This window comes from Camellia sinensis, chromosome 9 (assembly GCF_055761805.1).
Source record: "Camellia sinensis isolate YWXY chromosome 9, ASM5576180v1, whole genome shotgun sequence".
NCBI classification, from domain to species: domain Eukaryota; kingdom Viridiplantae; phylum Streptophyta; class Magnoliopsida; order Ericales; family Theaceae; genus Camellia; species Camellia sinensis.
Genome location: NC_138969.1, coordinates 80,674,705 through 80,694,168, shown reverse-complemented (window position 1 = coordinate 80,694,168; position 19,464 = coordinate 80,674,705). Strand labels below are relative to the sequence as shown.

Sequence of the window (19,464 nt, the reverse complement as noted above, 5' to 3'; positions counted from 1 at the left end):
GTGATGTTTCCACAAGACTTTCACCAAAGGAATGGTCTTACCACGCAGGACCTGATCCCGCCTATCCAAGACCCGAACCGGTCTCTCCTCATACGAGGCATCCTCATCTACCTCTAAATCGGTCCAATCCAGCACATGTGATGGATCTGGCTCATACTTCCGAAGCATACTCACATGAAACACGTCATGCACCCCGGACAACTGCGGCGGTAAGGCTAACCGATAAGCAACCTCACCTATCCTCTCAAGGATCTCAAAAGGACCAATAAACCGAGGGGATAACTTCCCACTCTTCCCAAACCTCATCAGACCTCGCCTAGGTGATATCTTCAGAAAGACATGATCACCTACCTCAAACGCCAAAGGCCTCCTCCTACGGTCGGCATAACTCTTTTGTCGACTCTGGGCTGTAACAAGCCTCCTACGGATAATCTCAACTTTCTCCGTCGTCTCCCTAACCAACTCCGGACCCAACAAAGGTGCATCACCCACCTCGGCCCAACACACTGGAGATCTACACGGTCGGCCATACAAGGCCTCAAACGGTGCCATACCGATGCTAGACTGAAAACTGTTGTTGTAGGCAAACTCTACCAATGGCAAGTGCCTCTCCCACGTCCCACTGAAATCCAGGACACAACCCCGAAGCATATCCTCGAGGATCTGAATAGTACGCTCGGACTGCCCGTCAGTCTGAGGATGATAAGCCGTACTAAAGGTCAACTTAGTGCCCAAGGCACTCTGCAAACTCTGCCACAACCTAGCAGTAAAACGAGGATCTCTATCTGAGACGATCGTCACTGGGACCCCGTGCAATCTCACTATGTCCCGAATATACAAGTCGGCAAGATGATCTACCGAATCTCTCACGCGCATAGGAATAAAGTGCGCCGACTTAGTCAACCGGTCTACAACCACCCAAATAGCATCACTACCCCGCTGAGTCCTCGGAAGACCCACAACGAAGTCCATAGTGACATGCTCCCACTTCCACTCGGCAATAGGCAAGGGTTGCAACAAACCCGCTGGCCTCTGATGCTCGGCCTTCACTTGCTGGCAAGTAAGGCACCTTGATACGAAAACAGCCACATCTCTCTTCATACCCCGCTACCAAAACTGGCGACCCAAATCCTGATACATCTTAGTACCTCCCGGATGCACCGTAAGGCGCGAATGATGAAACTCTCGGAGTACTTCCTCTCGGCAAGACTCCGGTACAAACAAACGGTCTCGGTATCTCACACTCAGGTCGGGATACACCGTCAAACCCTTCTCAACTTTCCCACTGGAGATCTTCTCTCGGAGGGATTCTACCTCAAGGTCACCTCTCTGTGCCTCTAACACTCTAGTCACAAGTGTAGGCTGCGCAACAACAGAAAACAAGGCCGCAGCCTCAACAGATTCGCCCAGTAGCAAATCAAACTCGCCAAGTGCTCCCAACATCTCCCATTCCCGAATGGCTATACAAGCTACATCACTAATGGTTTTCCTACTAAGGGCATCGGCCACAACATTGGCCTTTCCCGGATGATAATGCAACTCAAAATCATAATCCTCGATGAACTCCATCCATCTCCTCTGCCTCAGATTCAAGTCTCTCTGTGTAAACAGATACTTCAAACTCTTGTGATCCGAGAATACCTCGAACCTCTCACCATAAAGGTAGTGCCTCCAGATTTTCAAGGCAAAGATCACAGCTGCTAACTCTAGGTCGTGTGTGGGGTAATTCTTCTCGTGTATTTTCAACTGACGTGAGCCATAAGCTACCACTTTCCCCTCCTGCATCAACACACAACCCAAACCCTCTCGTGAGGCATCACAATAAACCGCATAACCCAACCCTCTCTCCGGAATAATCAACACCGGAGCGGTGGTCAATCTAACTTTCAGCTCTTGAAACGACTTTTCACAAGTCTCACTGCACACAAACTTGACTCCCTTCCGAGTCAGTCTAGTCAACGGTGACGCTAACCTGGAGAAATCTTTCACAAACCGACGGTAATACCCAGCTAATCCCAGAAAACTGCGGATCTCAAACACACTCTTAGGCTGTGCCCAATCTTGCACTGCCTCAACCTTGGATGTATCAACAGACACCCCTTTCCCGGATACCACGTGGCCTAAGAATTTGACTTTCCCCAGCCAGAACTCACACTTCCCAAACTTGGCATACAGCCTATGGGCTCTAAGTAACTCAAGCACCACTCTCAAGTGTGCCTCGTGCTCCTCCTCAGAAGACGAATAGATAAGGATGTCGTCCACGAAGACAACCACAAATCGGTCTAAGAACTCCCGGAAAATCCGGTTCATCAAGTCCATAAAGACTGCCGGTGCATTGGTAAGCCCAAATGGCATCACCAGAAACTCATAATGGCCATACCGCGTAAGGAATGCCGTTTTCGGAATATCCTCATCCCTAACCCTCAACTGATGGTAACCCGATCTCAAGTCTATCTTAGAGAAACAACGGGAACCCTTCAATTGGTCAAACAAATCATCTATACGGGGCATAGGGTACTTATTTTTAACCGTAGCCCGATTCAACTTCCTGTAGTCAATACACAATCTTAAGGCACCATCTTTCTTTTTAACAAAGAGGGCCGGCGCTCCCCACGGTGAAACACTAGGGCGAACAAAGCCCTTATCGAGCAATTCCTGGAGCTGAACTTTCAACTCAACCAACTCTGCTGGAGCAAAACGGTAAGGTGCCATAGAAATCGGCGCCGTACCAGGCACTAAATCAATAGAGAACTCTATCTCTCGGTGAGGTGGCAAACTAACAAGATCTTCGGGAAAGACATCCGAATACTCACAAACCACCCTCGGTAACACAACCTGGGTCTCACCACTCTCACCACTCTCAAAGCTAGCAAGTAGACTACTAAGCTCACTTCGCCCTCGCGAATCATACCCCGGTGGCAAAACACTACCAACCCGGTCTCCCAAGAAATGGAACCACTCCCCGCTCAAGGTACACAATGTAACCCTCTGGCGGTAGCAATCAATAACAGCCCGGTATGACGATAACCAGTCCATACCCAAAATAACATCAAAACCCTTCATGGGCATGACAACAAACGGAAAAGGAAGCCTATAGTCGGCGACCTCTATATCACATGCTCTAACACCCTGTTTCAAAATCAACTCACCACCCAAAGGCGATACCACACAAATAGGAGATGCTAACTGTGCTAACTCCAATTCCAAAACAGATGCAAATGCAGCAGATACAAAAGAATGGGATGCACCCGTGTCTATCAACACATTAGCAACTGAGTTGCAAAACAGAAAAGTACCTCTCACTACTGATGGAGCCGGTACTAAATCCTGCGCGGTAACAGCATACACGCGCCCCGTAGGCCCCTGGTCTACCTGCTCACCTCTTGGAGCAAAAGACTGCTGCACAGACTGGGATGACGAAACTCCCGGATTGGCCCTCGAGGCCTGCACAGACTGAGCTGGCTGAAAACCCTGCGTCTGCCTAGAACCAGACGCTCCCGAAGTGGCACTCAACTGTGGGCAAAACCTCTTCATGTGTCCAGGTTGTCCACACTGATAACAAGTCAAGAGCTGCCCCCTGCCCAAACTCTGACTCTGCGGTCTAGCTGAAGAAGAAGCAGCTTTCTGACCCCCACCCTTCTGCGGGCAAACTGAAACCTTGTGACCCAACTGGCCACACTTGTAACAAGTGAATTCCCCCTGACTGCCTCTCCCCGAGCCTACACTCGGCACTGGAAAGGTCGATCTAGAGACTGCACCCTGAGACTGCTGAGGGTTATAACCCCTCTGCCTCCTGCCATCACTCTGACTATCCTGGCTCCTCTTGGAGCCTCTCTGACCCTCATCCTCCTCCTGCATCATAAGCTCCATATGAGCTGCAGCGTCCACTAGGTGTCTATACTCTCGAATATATGACCCACCAATTCTCAACTTGAGGCCCCGCCTCAACTTCCGCTCAAACTCATAGCAACGGCGTTCCTCAGACGCCACCAGTTCAGGTGCAAACCTAGACAGACTGGTAAAAGTAGCCTCAAACTCGGCCACTGACAAGCCCTGCTGATTAAGCCGGCTAAACTGATCCCTCAGCTTCTCCCTAGCTGCTGCTGATAAAAACCTCTCCTGAAAAGCATTCACAAACGCCTCCCAAGTACCACCAACACGAGCTTTCTCGTACTTCCACCATTGACCCGCATCTCCCTTCAGTTGAAAGGATGCCAAGGTCACTTTCAGTGCTCCGTCCTCGATGCCAAGCATCTCAAACGTCTTCGTTGTCTGTTCGAGCCATTCATCTGCCTTAAGCGGCTCTTTAGGATCCCCGATAAACTCGTCCGGATTACACCGAAAGAACTCCCTCTTCAAGAAGGAAGGCCCTGCCTCAGCTGCCTGATTCCCAGCTCTAAGAATACCCAAAGCTCCTGCTATCTCTCTGGCCAAGGCACCCATAGCCTGCTGACCCACTGGCTCGGCCACATTGGCCTGCCCAACTCCCTCCTGCACTGAACAAATGGATGTGAAGACAGCATTTCTCCATGGTGATCTGAAGGAAGAAATTTACATGGAGCAGCCAGAAGGTTTTGAAGTCAAAGGGAAAGAAAACTTAGTCTGCAGATTGAAGAAGAGTCTCTACGGCCTCAAACAAGCGCCGAGACAGTGGTACAAGAAGTTTGACTCATTCATGGTAGGTCATGAGTACAAGAGAACTGTTGCAGACCAGTGTGTTTATGTCAGGACATTTCCCGGTGGAAACTTTATCATACTTCTACTCTATGTTGATGACATGTTGATCGTTGGACAAGACGCCACAACAATCAGATCACTGAAGAAGGAGTTATTACAGTCCTTTGACATGAAGGACCTAGGCCCTGCACAGCAAATTTTGGGCATGAATATTGTGCGTGACAGGAAAGCCAAGAAGTTGTGGCTGTCACAGGAGAAGTACGTTGAACGAGTGATTGAGAAGTTCAACATGAAAGATGCCAAGCCAGTCAGTACTCCGCTGGCTAATCATTTCAAGCTGAGCAAGAATTCTTGTCCCTCCTCTACGAAGGAAGGACAAGAGATGGAGGCGATTCCCTACTCATTCGCTGTAGGGAGTTTGATGTATGCAATGGTGTCCACTCGACCAGATATTGCTCATGCGGTTGGAGTTGTAAGCAGATTCCTTTCCAATCTAGGAAAAGAGCATTGGGAAGCAGTCAAGTGGATTCTGAGGTACCTCAAGGGTACAGCAAAAATGTGTTTGTGCTTTAGAGATGCTAAACCAGTCTTGGAAGGCTATACTGATTCAGATATGGCAGGCGATCTTGATGGTAGGAAATCTACATCAGGATTGCTGTTCACTTTCGCAGGGGGAGCTGTGTCTTGGCAGTCCAAGCTGCAAAAGTGTGTTGCTTTATCCACAACTGAGGCAGAGTATATTGCCGCAGCGGAAGCCGGGAAAGAAATGTTGTGGTTGAAACGGTTTCTCCAAGAATTGGGATTAAAGCAAGAAAAGTTCACGGTACATTGTGATAGTCAGAGTGCCATAGACCTGAGCAAGAATTCAATGTACCATTCTCGCACAAAGCACATTGATGTTCGGTATCATTGGATACGCGAAGTGATGGACAAGCAGTTATTGGAACTGACCAAGATCCACACAGATAAGAATCCAGCTGACATGCTTACAAAGGTGGTCTCGAGAGACAAACTCGAAATTTGCAGAGACATTGCCGGGATGGACTTCAAGTGAGAAGTCAGTCATGCATATGGGTATGGAAGGGGAGAATTGTTGTTCCAACCCACATGCATGAAAAACATGGGAAGGCAACCAATCAAGTCAAGCTTGGCAGCCACCAACCATAGCAAGGGTCAAGAATGGAGGCTACCCAAGTCAAGAATGAAGGCTCTCCCACCTACTCCTTTTGTGTATAAATAGAGATGGGAGGGAGAGGATGAGAGATATATCAGAAATTAGAGAGTAAAGAGCTGTGAGTTGAGTGAGTTTCATCTCCTCCTCTGTATTTTGTATTTTGCTCCATTTTAGTGAAAATTCTCATTTCTGTCCGTGGATGTAGGCATTGGGCCGAACCACGTAAATATTGTGTTCTCTGTGTGTGTGTGATATTTCTCTGGGTGTGTGTTTGATCCTAACAACTTTTGGGTTTTTGTGGATTTTTATTTTTGATTTGGGGAAAAAAAAAGACACTTTTCATGGCTTTTGTTCCGAATCTCGCTTCAGAAGGCTCCATTAATTTGCAGACTCAATTCCATATATATATGTGTGTGTGTGTGTTGAACTGATGCTCAATTTGAGGAGACAAAAATTGATAATGAGTGGTATGTTGGGACAACTCAAAAATAAAAAAATAAATAAATCTAAGAGAGAATTTGAAAATATCATGGGCTAAACTTGTATATTAAAAATTTAGATCAAACAAGTATTCTAATAATTTCCAGTCTTTCCCCAATCCATCAACCCAAAACTCGAAATTGGTTATTTTGGTAGTTGAACTGAACGTGTTTACTAGTTATCATCTTTTGGCAATGAAAATTTCAGTGGGCAAGTTAATTCAAATCCCCATTTACAAACCAAAAAAAAATAAAGATCGTGACAGTGGTGTCGGTCAAGTGTTTGTGACTCGAATTAAAAATGCTTTGCACTATATAATCTGTATATATATATATAATTTGTAAATGCATATATATTAATCATTCAACATTGATTACAAGTTCATATATATATGTATATATATATTTATATGTACTGCTATTTTCTTGTTCAATCCAAGTTCGATTACTTTTTTGTTACTTGTTTCTTTCACTTTTATTGAATTTGTTTTTGGAAGTATAATTATTTTGTGCTGGCCGTGTTCTTTGATTTCATAGTTGGTGTAAAAATAAATTGAGATGTATATTATTATTTGATGTATTATTACAAGATTGTTGTGTATATTGATATTTGTATCTGTATATTACAAGTCCTATATATAGAGAGGTTTTGGGAGTAGTAGGTGTAGAGTGGGTGGTGGTAGTAGGTAAAGTGGAGGTGGTAGGTGGAGTGGGTGAGGAGTAGTGGAGGTGTGTAGTGGTAGTGGTAGGTTTTAGTGGGTTTAACAGCCCCCCTCAAACTCAAGGAGGTTAGACACAAACCAACTTGAGTTTGGAGAGAGTTACAAAACAGAAAAATAAACTGATAAATAAAATAAAACAGGATAGGAGACACGGTATGGTCGTGTCAGACCGTTGTAGCAGACAGTTTACGGGGTCATGTCGGACCGTTGAAGCAGACACTGTGTGGTCGTGTCAGATGTAGAAGACAGTTTACGGGGTCATGTCGGACCGTTGTAGCAGGACAGTTTACGGGGTCATGTCGGACCGTTGTAGAAGACAGTTTACGGGGTCATGTCGGACCGTTAGAGAAGACAGTTTATGGGGTCATGTCGGACCGTTGTAGCAGACACTGTGTGGTCGTGTCAGACCGTTGTAGAAGACAGTTTATGGGGTCATGTCGGACCGGTGTAGAAGCTGACCGGAATCAATGTCGGGACAGTTTATGGGGTCATGTCGGACCGTTGTAGCAGAGGTTGTGGTGGTGCGCCAAGGGGGCGACTTAGGGAGTGCGCCATGAGCGACTTATACATGATACTGTGTATAACCCCCCCTCAAACTCAAATAGGTGTGAAGATATAAACCTATTTGAGGTTGAAACAAAGGGATTGATAAAGCTGACCGGTGTAGAAGACACTGTATGAGTGTGTATAGATAGGCTGCCCAAAAGATATACATGGATGTAGATATCGAGCCCTCAAAAGTCGTGCCCTCAAAAGGCGTGTCATCAAAAGACGTGCCCGAGTCATGAAAAGGTGTGCCATGAAAAGGCGTGCCAGGTTGTCGGTGTCAAAAGGCGCGCGATGCGCGTGGCTGTCTCTGTGTCATGGTCGTTATAAACCGAAGCAGAGGAGGCAGAAACTGAGACAGAAAAACTGAGAGAAACCTCTGAAAAATTCTTCATTTTGCTGAGAAAGAGAGGTCGTTTTGCTGAGAGAGATAGTCTGTAACACTCTGTTGCTGTTGCCCAGAAAATGGCTTCGTCGTCCCGCGGGCTGCTCACCCTCTTTCCCGACCTCAACGAGTCCACAGGAGAGAGAACTGGTGCGGTGGCCAGTGAACCTCAACCAAACACCGCTGGGTTTGCTCCGCTGAACTTTCCGATGCAGTCGGTGGAGCAAAAAATGGCAGTGCAAACGGATGTGGAGGCGAATCAGTATACTTTGAAGGCATGTGTGGAGTCCATGACGGCGGTCACAAACTTGTCGCACCGGCTGCAGAGTAGGACAAATGAGGTGCAGCAATTAAACTCCCAGCTGGCTCTGCTCCAACGCATGTATAAGGATGCGCGAGCAGAGATACGCGTGCTAAGGGCAGAAAACAAGGAGCTGAAGCGGAAGGCCACCGTGATGTTCCGATTTGGAAGTCCGCCATATGCTGCAGTGGAGGAGCAAGGAGTAGTGATCGTGCCCAGTGGAATGGGAAACACGGAGGCAACACCGGCAAGGACCGCCCAGGACGGAGGTAAGAAGAAAAGACCGGCGGCAGAGTAGAGAAGAAAAAATCCCACTGTGTGTGTGGTTGTGGTGTTGTTGTTGTTGTTTTTTTTTTTTTTTTTTTTTTTTTTGGTGGAGAATGGTGAGCGGGGTGAATACCTGATATGAATAAAATAAGTGTGGTTGCAGTTCTTCTTCGTCTGCTGTGTTTTTTTTTTTTTTTTTTTGAATAAAAAAAAAATAAGAATACAATAAAATAGAAAAAGAAAACAGAGAATATATGTGGGGGGAGTATGTGGATGATAAAATGAATTAGATATATATATATATATATATAAAAGAGATCATGTGCATAGGTCTGATTAAAGAAGGTTGGGCGGTGGGTTGATTAAAAAAAAAAGGGACCATGTGCATAGGTCTGATTAAAGAAGGTTGGGCGGTGGGTTAATTAAAAAAAAAAAAAGGGACCATGTGCATAGGTCTGATTAAAAGGGACCAGAGAGAGCTGAGAGAAAAGAAAGAGTTTGGGGGTTTGACATCTGAGATCTGTCGATCCGCCAAGGAGCAACATCGGAGGCGACAGTGGAGAGGTAGCGAAAACGGCGGTGGCTAGCGTTGTGCCTGGGCGCCAAACACCTTCTATGAAAGAGTGCATACGAGCTCTGACTTTCAAGTTCTTGGCTGATCTGGTATTAGAGTAGGTGTTTGCGTTAGTCCTTCCAGCAGCGGTGAACAGCGGAGCATTGCAGAGCCAATGCAGGTGAGGAAGTCGACGGTGATGGAGCCAATCGAGATCTGACTCACGATTTCTCTGCCTTCTTCACTGATCTCTCTCTCTCTAGGTTTCAAAATCTCTCTCATGTGGTTGTCCTGGTTTTGTTTGAATAAGCATGAGAAATAGTCTTCTTCTTGCTCGGAGCCAGCGATAGAACAGCCACAGCCGGAGGAGAAGAAGCCGGCACCGGAGAAGGCTGCAGCGGCGGCGGCGGCGGGATCAACGAGATCCGATGTGCCGGCGGGACACGTGGCGATCTGCGTGGGGAGAAGTAACAAGAGGTTTGTGTGAATCTGGACCGTTGATTCACGGGTTGGGTGATGAATCAGTTTGTTGAGGAAGGAGAAAGAGAATTAGAAAATTTGGGTTTGTCCGGCGGGCGGCCAAGGCGAGATTGCCGCCCGCCGGTGGAACGAAAATATTAGGTTCCTAACCTAGCTCTGATACCATGTAAAAATAAATTGAGATGTATATTATTATTTGATGTATTATTACAAGATTGTTGTGTATATTGATATTTGTATCTGTATATTACAAGTCCTATATATAGAGAGGTTTTGGGAGTAGTAGGTGTAGAGTGGGTGGTGGTAGTAGGTAAAGTGGAGGTGGTAGGTGGAGTGGGTGAGGAGTAGTGGAGGTGTGTAGTGGTAGTGGTAGGTTTTAGTGGGTTTAACAGTTGGTAAGTGATTAAGTTACTGGATTGAAAGCATAGTTGGATTAAATTATATATATATATTTATTTAATTCAGAAGAAGAATGTATATATATATATATATATCTACCTTCTAGCTTTTGGGTTTGTGAGTAGAAAAGAAGAATGGAGAACAGAAGATGAAGAAGATAAAGATTAGGGTATAATTATCAATTTCCATCTTCTGTTAACAGAAATTAGTATGCACTTCAATCCAGTAATTACATGAGAGTTATGTGATGATTTCTAAATGTCAAAGGGAAACTGCACCTGGCCTAAACTACGAGGGATAAAGTAAAATTTGCTCTTTATTTTTTAACATAAACATAAATAGATTTTGAAATAGAAAAATCATTCATAAATCTATGTTCCCACCTGTATAAGTCATTAAGAACAATGGTGGTTCTATTAGGGACATAAGGACATTTATCGATGAAAAGTCTATGTGCTAAGGGTATTACAAATTTAGTTCCATAAATATCACCTATTTGTTCAATTTTTTTACCTGTTTGATTTTTTGAACCTATCTGTTTAAATTTTTATTTTATCCGTTCAATTTTTTGAACTTATCTATCCAATAATTTTAATCCATTTGTTCAATTTTCATTATATCTGTTAGATTTTTTAACCTCTATACCCAAATTATTTTAACCTATCTGTTTAATTTTTTTATTTTATCTGTTCAAATTCTCATATTCACACATATATATATATATATATAGAGAGAGAGGGGGTATGTATTCATTTATTTATTTATTTATTCAAATTCTCATATACATACACATATAGAGAGAGAGAGAGAGAGAGAGAGAGAGAGAGAGAGAGAGAGAGAGAGAGAGAGAGAGAGAGAGAGAGAGAGGAATATTTAACATCATCACTGCCTACCAACACTAGCTGCCGCAACACCTATGTCACAGACAAACACTACTTCGCCGCCTCCATCATGAATGGCTCGGCCGTGCCGCAAAGTTGTTAGAAGAGAAGAAGCGTATACTTGTTGTTGAACAACAATGTCACAGCATGAATGGCTCAACAACAATGTGACGGAGAGCATGACGGAGATCATGATTAGCAAATAAAATGACGGAGAGCATGACGGAGCTCAACAACAAGTATGCTCTTCCAGTTTTATTTGCTAATGACGGAGAGCATGACGGAGTTTCGAAGAGTATACTTGTTGTTGAGCTTCAGATTTCCACTGCATTGAGCTGTTAGGATTCTGAACTTGATCTTTGGGGGCTTGAACTTTCTTCTTTTTTCTTCTCTTCGACAATTCACGTCCTCTGTCTGAGTTTGGTGGTTTTGGACAAGTTTGAGAGACACCGTCGATCTCAATGACGGTTCTGAAGTCATTGTCAAAATCGATGTTGGCAATGACAGAGCTTCATCTGTCGCCACCGCCGCTAGAGGGCAGACGGTAGCGGCTGATGACCCTCCAATGAAGCTGATCGGATAGTTTTTTAATAAATAGAGAGCCAACGAAAATGAAATGGCTCTGGATATGGATTTGAAGATGGACAAGCTCCGTCACATTGCTTAGAACCGCTTGAAGAGAGAGAGAGAGAGGGGGGGGGGGGGGGTTGCTAGTCACAATTTGTACAAATAATAAATTATGCTTATGAACCAAACAAATTATGTGTTTATCCTTATGAACCCAAATAAAAAGGCCATTGAATCTATACTCTTGTTAGGGAGGGGCAATAGATATTTTGATCCATCCAAATTGATCGAACCAAGCTGATTTGTTGCATTTTAGGCGGATGTGTGATGACAAACGGATGATTGCAAATTGATTTTTTTTCAATTTGTCTAGTTTTGGACGGATGACGGATTTGAGGTTCCACCGCAACTGAACCACCAAATCACGAACATCCCTAATAATTTGTAAGATTTTGTATTTTTAATTTGTTTAAATATTCTATTTTTGTTTTTAATTGAAAAAGAATTTAAATATTTTGTTATTTTTTCAATTTGTTAATCCTTTTATTAAATGACAAGTGTTGATATTGGGTATTTTTGTGTAATAATATAAAGCTTAATTTTGTCATTTTTTTGTTAAAATCAAATTAAATAGTTTTTGAATAAAAAAAAAGTAATGAAATAATTTTGATAGTGCATGATTTTTTTTATTTTTTTTAATGTATTTATCATTGGTATTTGACAATTTACTTGATAATCTTTTGGTTATATTGAGTTGGATTGTTATCCAAAAAAAAAATGTTAACAATTTGTTGTATCGTGTTCAAAATTTATAAAAATTTAAACTGTCAAACCGATTCGTATCCATTCGCTAATCTATCAATCCGTTAAATCCGCAATCCACAATCCGTATTGTCAATTTGACAGACATAATCCGACAGACGGATGGTGAATTGGAAGTTCCTTGGTTGTAATCGAACCACGAACACCCCTAACTCTTACGTTGTGTTTAGTTGAAGGATTTATAAGGAGTTTGAAGAGGGAAAAAAAAAAGTGTATAAAATTACGTGAAATGTAGATATATTTTATTCACATTTTTCTTATCTTTTTTTTGCCCTTTTTAAATCTTTCCTCAAATCCCCATTCAAACACAGCATTAAAATTCTATAAAATTGCCTTCACTTGAGTACCTTTTGAAATTTCTCTAACTTAAACTAATTTATCTATTAGTGGAAATAAAGAGAATATGTAAAATTAAAAAAAAAATGTATACTAGAAAAAGAAAGATAAAATTTTGTTATTTTTAAAATCTCAAACTTAAAAACTGAGCAAGTCACCATCTTCCATCGTTTCAGAGAGCTGATAGCCAAACCTCTCTCTCTCTCTCTCTCTCTCTCTCTCTACATGTATACCTTACATAAATTATTTTTCCCATTTCAGAAGTAAATCCATCATCACCTCACACCACTTTTTCTCTCTCCCCACTTTGATAAAAACTCAAATATATCTTTGCCAATTCAATAAACGGTGAATTGGAAGAAGAAAGCAAAGAGAGAGGAAAAGGGAGGGCCTTTCGCCCTCTGCTCTTCTTATGCCTCCTCTCAGATCTTAGATTCTCTCTCTCTCTCTCTCTCTCTCTCTCATCTGGGTCTTCTTCAATTGGTAAAAATTTTGCTTGCCAATTCTGGGTTGTTGATATTTTCTCTAAATTTTCTCAAAATTTAATTCTCTTCTTGGTTTTCCAGGAATCCTGGATCATTTGTTGTTCGATTATTGATCTACCAAAGATCCGATGTTTTTAGATTGATTCTAAGAACACCCATTTCCTCAGTAATTATAGAAGTCTCCAAATTTTCTAGTAAAATTCTTTGGTAAGGTATGGTTTTCCTTGTTCTATCTACATTATGATGTTTTATGTTGGATGCTTTTGTTTCAATGAATGATTAGATTTTTATTTGATCAGAGATATTTAAGAAGTGGGAATTGATTCATATATCTATCTATCTATCTGCTTTCATACAATTAAACGTTACTCTTTTGGATCTGATTTTGTGTAGATGATAGTTTGATGTATCATTGTAAAGTTGAATTTGTTGATGCCAATTCACTTTTTTTAATTCAATTGATTGAGAAATTAAGTGATTGAGATTAGTTGTAATTAATACAAACTGTGCAGAATGGAAATGGAACCCGGAAAACTATTTGTTGGTGGGATTTCTTGGGACACAAATGAAGACCGTCTGAGAGATTATTTCCAAATTTTTGGTGAGGTTGTTGAAGCTGTGATAATGAAGGATCGGAACACGGGCCGGGCACGTGGTTTTGGTTTTGTTGTCTTTGCTGACCCTGCTGTTGCAGAAAGAGTTGTTAGAGAAAAACACATGATAGATGGTAGAGCTGTAAGTTTGTACATTTTGAAATAAATTTTTATGTGGCATTATGGATTTTGCTCAATATATAGTAATTATTATTTTCCTTAAATATCGAGTCGAAGCATAGCAGCTCTAAGTCAAGCATTCTATTTTATTTTTATCAGAATTAACTGTCCATTTATTTACTTGTCATGAAGTGAAACCTATTTTTATTTCATTTTTAGCTTTGTTTGAGGTTCATTTATTGTAGATGGTTTGTCGGCGAGGTTTGATTAGCTACTTGTCATAATTGAGGTGGAATAAAACAACTTAAATATGCCGTAATATTGTCCATATAGGGAAGCGTAAGTAGAGTTTATGCAGTGTTTTTATCATCAAGCACTTATTCAGGCAACTTTAAGCGCAATGCAGGTAGGTTGGGAATCGGAAGGAAATTGAATTTATAAAGATTTCTAGTGCGATAGAAAATGCTGAAAGGTAACATTTCAGAGGACAAGATGGTGCCGTGTGCTATAATTGGGGTTCTCCTACAAATCAACTGATTTCGAATGCAATTTGGAAAAAGTGAAAAGCACACCACTTAACAAATTACTATAAACGGGTTAGTGCTAATGGCATAAATATCTTCACAAAGAATTAGCCGTTGCAAAAGATTTTGATGATAAAAATAATCATTAACAAAGGGTGAGTTTTACCGCAATGTAGCTTGTCCAATGTATTTTTCTTAGGGTGATCTTCAGGCTAATTTCCATCCTGCTTCACTAGTGCAAGTTATGAAAATTTTGATAGCCCCAGAAGAAAAAAAACAAAACCATGAAGATCCAAACTTGTCAAAATTCGTAAGTTTAGTTGTTAGAAATTTTTCATTTACATTAGTCATAAAATAATGCTCCAACTTCAAAATATAGGACCTTATTTTTGCTCTAAATGTAATACCCAATAGAATATTGTTTCTCATAAATTGGATTTTTTACAGGTTGAAGCAAAAAAAGCCGTTCCAAGAGATGATCAAAACATGCTAAACAGATATAATGGCAGCCTTCAAGGGTCACCAGGTCCTGCCCGCTCAAAAAAGATATTTGTAGGAGGTTTAGCATCGACAGTCACGGAGAGCGATTTTAAAAAGTACTTTGATCAATTTGGTACAATCACGGATGTTGTGGTAATGTACGACCACAACACTCAAAGGCCTAGAGGGTTTGGTTTTATTACATATGATACAGAGGAAGGAGTAGAGAAAGTGTTGCTCAAAACCTTTCACGAACTCAATGGTAAGCAGGTTGAGGTTAAGCGGGCTGTTCCCAAGGAGCTATCTCCTGGACCAACACGAAACCAGTTTGGTGGATATAATAACTATGGCCTGAGTAGAGTTAGTAGTTTTCTCAATGCCTACACTCAGGGATATAATCCAAGCTCAGTTGGAGGGTACGGAGTAAGGGTGGATGGTAGGTTTAGTCCGGTTACAGTTGGGCGGAGTGGTTATCCTCCGTTTGGTACTTCTGGTTATGGGATGGGATTTAATTTTGAGCCTGGGTTGAGTCCAAGCTATGGAGGAAGTGGAAACTTCAGTTCTAATATCAGCTATGGCCGTGGATTGAACCCTTTTTATAGTGTTAGTCCAAACAGGTATAATAGTCCTGTTGGGTATGGTGGTGGCGGTAGTGGCGGAACTAGTTCAGTTTTAAGTTCGACAAGTCGAAACATGTGGGGTAATGGGAATCTTAATTATTCTTCAAGTTCTGCAAACTCCAATGATTTAATGGGATCCGGAAGTGGAAATATTGGATTGGTCGGTGCTTTTGGAAATATTGGAACAATTTGGAGTTCCTCTGACATTTCAGGTCAAGGTGGAGGCACAAATTCTACCTATAGTAGTGGCAATGGAAATTATGTCAACAATGAAAATAGTATTGGGTCGGGAGTGGGACTGTATGGAAGAAACAGTGGAAGTAGTGCTGCCCCGACATCATCATATGGTGCATCGAGTGTTGGTCTTGATGGACCTTTTGGAAACTTCTATGGGGGTGGTTCATTTTATGGGGACCCTACTTGGCGGTCATCGTCCCCAGAGTTAGAGGGCTCTGGATCGTTTGATTATGGGCTTGGGAATGTTGCTTCAGATGTTACGGCCAAAAACTCTGCTGGATATGTTGGTGGTTATACTGTTACCAATAGAGCTAATAGAGGTAACACTTTTCTTCTTCTCTCCCCTATTCTCTTCTTTCATTTTTCTTTGAAGTATTCCTTCATCTCTATCTATTTTTTTTTTTTTTTTTTTTTTTTTTTTTTTTCAAATGAAAAAACTCATAGAAATAGATAATTTGGTGCCATAAACCTAGATGTGTTTCGTGCATGTTGAGAATTTCTCAGAACAAATGGACCGGCCAAAAGTTGGACTTTTTCTTTATGTAGTATTGAAATTTACGGTCAATGCACAAACCTTTCACCATATTGTTAACTAGGGTCTAACAAATGTAGCTCGGTCCTCTTGCTTGCTCAACAAATTCATCATCAAGAGAAGAAAAATTAAAGAAAAAATAATTGGGAAAATGATAGATATTGGTAACTAACAGTGGTACATATATATATATATATATGTATATATGAATACTCTTCCTAGCGAGCAAGTTCAAGCCACGAGATACATAGGTTGTTGATGAATGCATGATGTTGGATGCAATTTTGTCTATATAACCTTCGATATGGATTCTGTTTTCTGTACTTAGAGACCTTAAAATTGGCAAGCAATTTTTCCTTAAGATACCGAAATTGTTGCATCTGTGGCTAAATTATTTATCATAAATGCTCGGAACTTAATTTCTTTTTTCTCTCCATTTATAATTTTACCAGTAAAAACAAAAATATTGAGTGATTCAGGATGGCTTCATCCATCATAGAGTTGTTCTTTTAAGAATTGCCAATCAATTTAACTTGATAACCTTTGTATACATGATTTGGATTTGTTTATTTCTAACTCAATCACTTGCTACTAACCCAAAAAAGATGTTGAGCTATTAAACACCTTTCTTCTCTTTCTTTTTACTTCCAATTTTATGTTGCGGTAATCATTTTTTTTTTTTTTTCTGTTCTCCAGGAATTGCTGCCTAGGAAGACAATTGTATGGATGCTTATTATAGGTGAAGAATGTCAGGTGAACCATTTGAACTTTGAATGGTGTGTGTTACTGCTCAGTTTGATAGTACATTTGAACAGAATTAATTGGAGCTTCTGTTTTATAGAACTTTTACCACAGAGACAAGTTCCAAAGGTTTAAGGTTTTCAGCTCGAGTTTTTCAATATAGGTTTTCTTTTCTTGAATATTAACATGTAAAATCGAAATTGCGGAACACACTCAAAAAAATTACTGTATCATGCATCTCTGGTGTCATGATGATACATAAAATGCAGAGGTTCTCTTTTATTTTTGTTATTTTTCTCTTTCTGGTGTAATGTACGGCAAAGTTTGCTCGTTTTTTCTTGTCAAGTACGTTCGTTTTAATTTCTTCCCCTTTCTGGGTTGTGTTAGCAGATTGTATGAAATGATTGGCTGATTTACTAATGCTGTGTTTGGTTGGGGTTTTTGGGGTGGGATTTGGAAAAGGAATGAGAAATGTAATCCTATTTATGTTTGGTTATAATAAAAAATATATGGGAAAAGAAAGGGGGTGAGAAATAAATAAAGAAATTGGAGACCTTTTAGGACATCAATTCTATTTTATAACCAACACAACCAAACATAGTTGGGATTTGGAATTCTATTAATTCTTTCTCCTTTTCCTTTCATTTCCATTTCTCTTTCCATTTCCCTTCCCAAATCCCCCAACCAAACAGAGCGTAAGTGTGAAAAACTCTCAACTCAAGGGATGCTCCCCAAGAATAAATTGCTTCATATTGATTCATTTTCCATCACACGTGTTCTTTCCAACAAGTTTGGGCTTTATTTCTTTCCAACTTTAAGTTGATTGCATGCATTTTTATGAGTTAGTAACTTGGTGATTCAATGATAAGTTATCCAATAGTCTTTGGACATTACATGTTGCTCCACAGTACTGCCATACCATTGATGTCCGATAGCTTTGATAGTAATGGCTGGATCTACTACTACCCCGCTTGCTCTTTTTGAATAGGAAAGAGCTTTGCTTGATGACATTGCTTTCTCTAATAATGACCTAGCTTCGATAAATGAGCTTACGAGAACATTAAGAAACAAAAATGCAGAAGTGAGCGTACCCCGAATCCCTCCCTTTACTTAAGTAGAAGCATGAGTCAATCGCCATATACTTTAAAAATACCTGTTGAATCATTTTTCAAATATCAGAGTTCAGTCTCTTCCCAAGAATCGACGAAACCACTTTGTGGTGGCACTAATATAGACACGTGTCAGGGGACCCACCGAATTGCGGGAAAGTGGGCCCTAGCTTCCTCACGGACGGACCATAATGGGTTAAAAGTTGTGCTGTGTATGGTTATAATGGGTAAACCAAGAACAGACAGAAAAATTCCTATTGTGTGGCCACTTTTCAAACTTATCCTATAGCTTTCCATAACAGATAACACACAGGGTTTTCTTTTGTTTTTTCGGTTTTGGTAAGAGCTTTCAAATCGTTTTCATTATATGTCAAAATAAGGAATATAATTGAGTGGTCCAATCCTTCTATTCCTCCATTGATTGGGAGATCCATTAATCACATTTATGTTATGAGCATTTCCTTTTATTAGAATTCTGACCCTCACTGCCTATTGTATTTCTAATAAGGTTTTGGATTTCTTTAAGTTGATCTTTCAATTTGAGAGAGCAATTGGGTTTGGTGCGCCTATTTTGAGATCGATCTTGGTGATCTGAACGATTCACATTTTATGACTTATTGGATAGAAAATCCATGCAAAAAATTAAGATGATTGAAATCGATAATTATATGTTTAAATTACATTTGTTTTTTTAAAAAAAAAAGACGACAATTATAATTTTAAGAGTAGCTATTTATTTTTTATAATATAAAATGTGATTCAAATATATAATGACCGATATTCGATCATCTTAATTTTTTGAATTTGTATTCTACTCAACGAGTACTATGAAGTTAACGGTTCGGATTACCAAAATTGGTCGCAAAATGTACTAACTAAGTTGAAACGTTCTCTCAAGTTGAGATGATCAATTTGAGAGAAAAAAAATGAGTTAGACCCTCTTTTGTGGAGGACCCCCACGACCCCCTCACTGATCTATATCACTCATGATGTGTGGGGTCCACTCATGTATATGTGGAGTCCACATCATGAATGGTGTAGATCACAAAAGGGGTTGTGGGGGTCCTCCACAAAGGGGGTCCCTATCATTGCCGTTGAGAGAATCCAAACTCTTCTAATAATTACCCTCTGATTGAGAAATTACTAGATACTCCTTACCTACGTCATGACACTCTACATATTACTCTCGTTCAATGAGAAATAGCAACACACTAAGCAGATCATTCTTGGTGTCCTAACTATGTAGGTGAACAAGATTGCTCATTACATCAAATATTTATATAATCTCCGTAATTTCTGTGCTAATTACTATTATTGCAATGTAGTGAAACGATACCATTACCAATTTGTTAATGAAGAATTCACTTCACCATTACAATTGTTCTCAATGAAATGTAGTATAATTGACCTACTCAAAAAACAAAAACAAACAAA

The 19,464-nt window shown here is 40.8% G+C and overlaps 1 protein-coding gene across 2 annotated transcripts; it reads left to right on the top strand.

Annotated features, from left to right (window-relative positions):
* The first annotated feature begins 12,723 nt into the window (after positions 1–12,723).
* On the top strand, positions 12,724–17,341 carry LOC114313305 (uncharacterized). 2 transcript variants are annotated; one of them, XM_028259685.2, is made up of 5 exons: positions 12,724–13,072; positions 13,156–13,286; positions 13,587–13,809; positions 14,759–15,968; positions 16,877–17,341. In XM_028259685.2, the coding sequence occupies exons 3-5, from the start codon at positions 13,588–13,590 to the stop codon at positions 16,888–16,890; spliced, it is 1,446 nt and encodes a 481-aa protein (XP_028115486.2). In that variant the 5' UTR covers positions 12,724–13,072; positions 13,156–13,286; position 13,587; the 3' UTR covers positions 16,891–17,341. The 2 variants fall into 2 exon arrangements, with proteins under 2 accessions (XP_028115486.2, XP_028115487.2); XM_028259686.2 differs by having other exon boundaries at positions 12,741–13,072; positions 13,156–13,281.
* Positions 17,342–19,464: the final 2,123 nt, after the last annotated feature.

Bases quoted from the DNA above. Each gene is read 5' to 3' on its own strand.
- LOC114313305 (XM_028259685.2), top strand. From the start codon at position 13,588: ATGGAAATGGAACCCGGAAAACTATTTGTTGGTGGGATTTCTTGGGAC. The intron at 13,810-14,758 runs GTAAGTTTGTAC...GATTTTTTACAG, and splicing joins ACATGATAGATGGTAGAGCT to GTTGAAGCAAAAAAAGCCGT.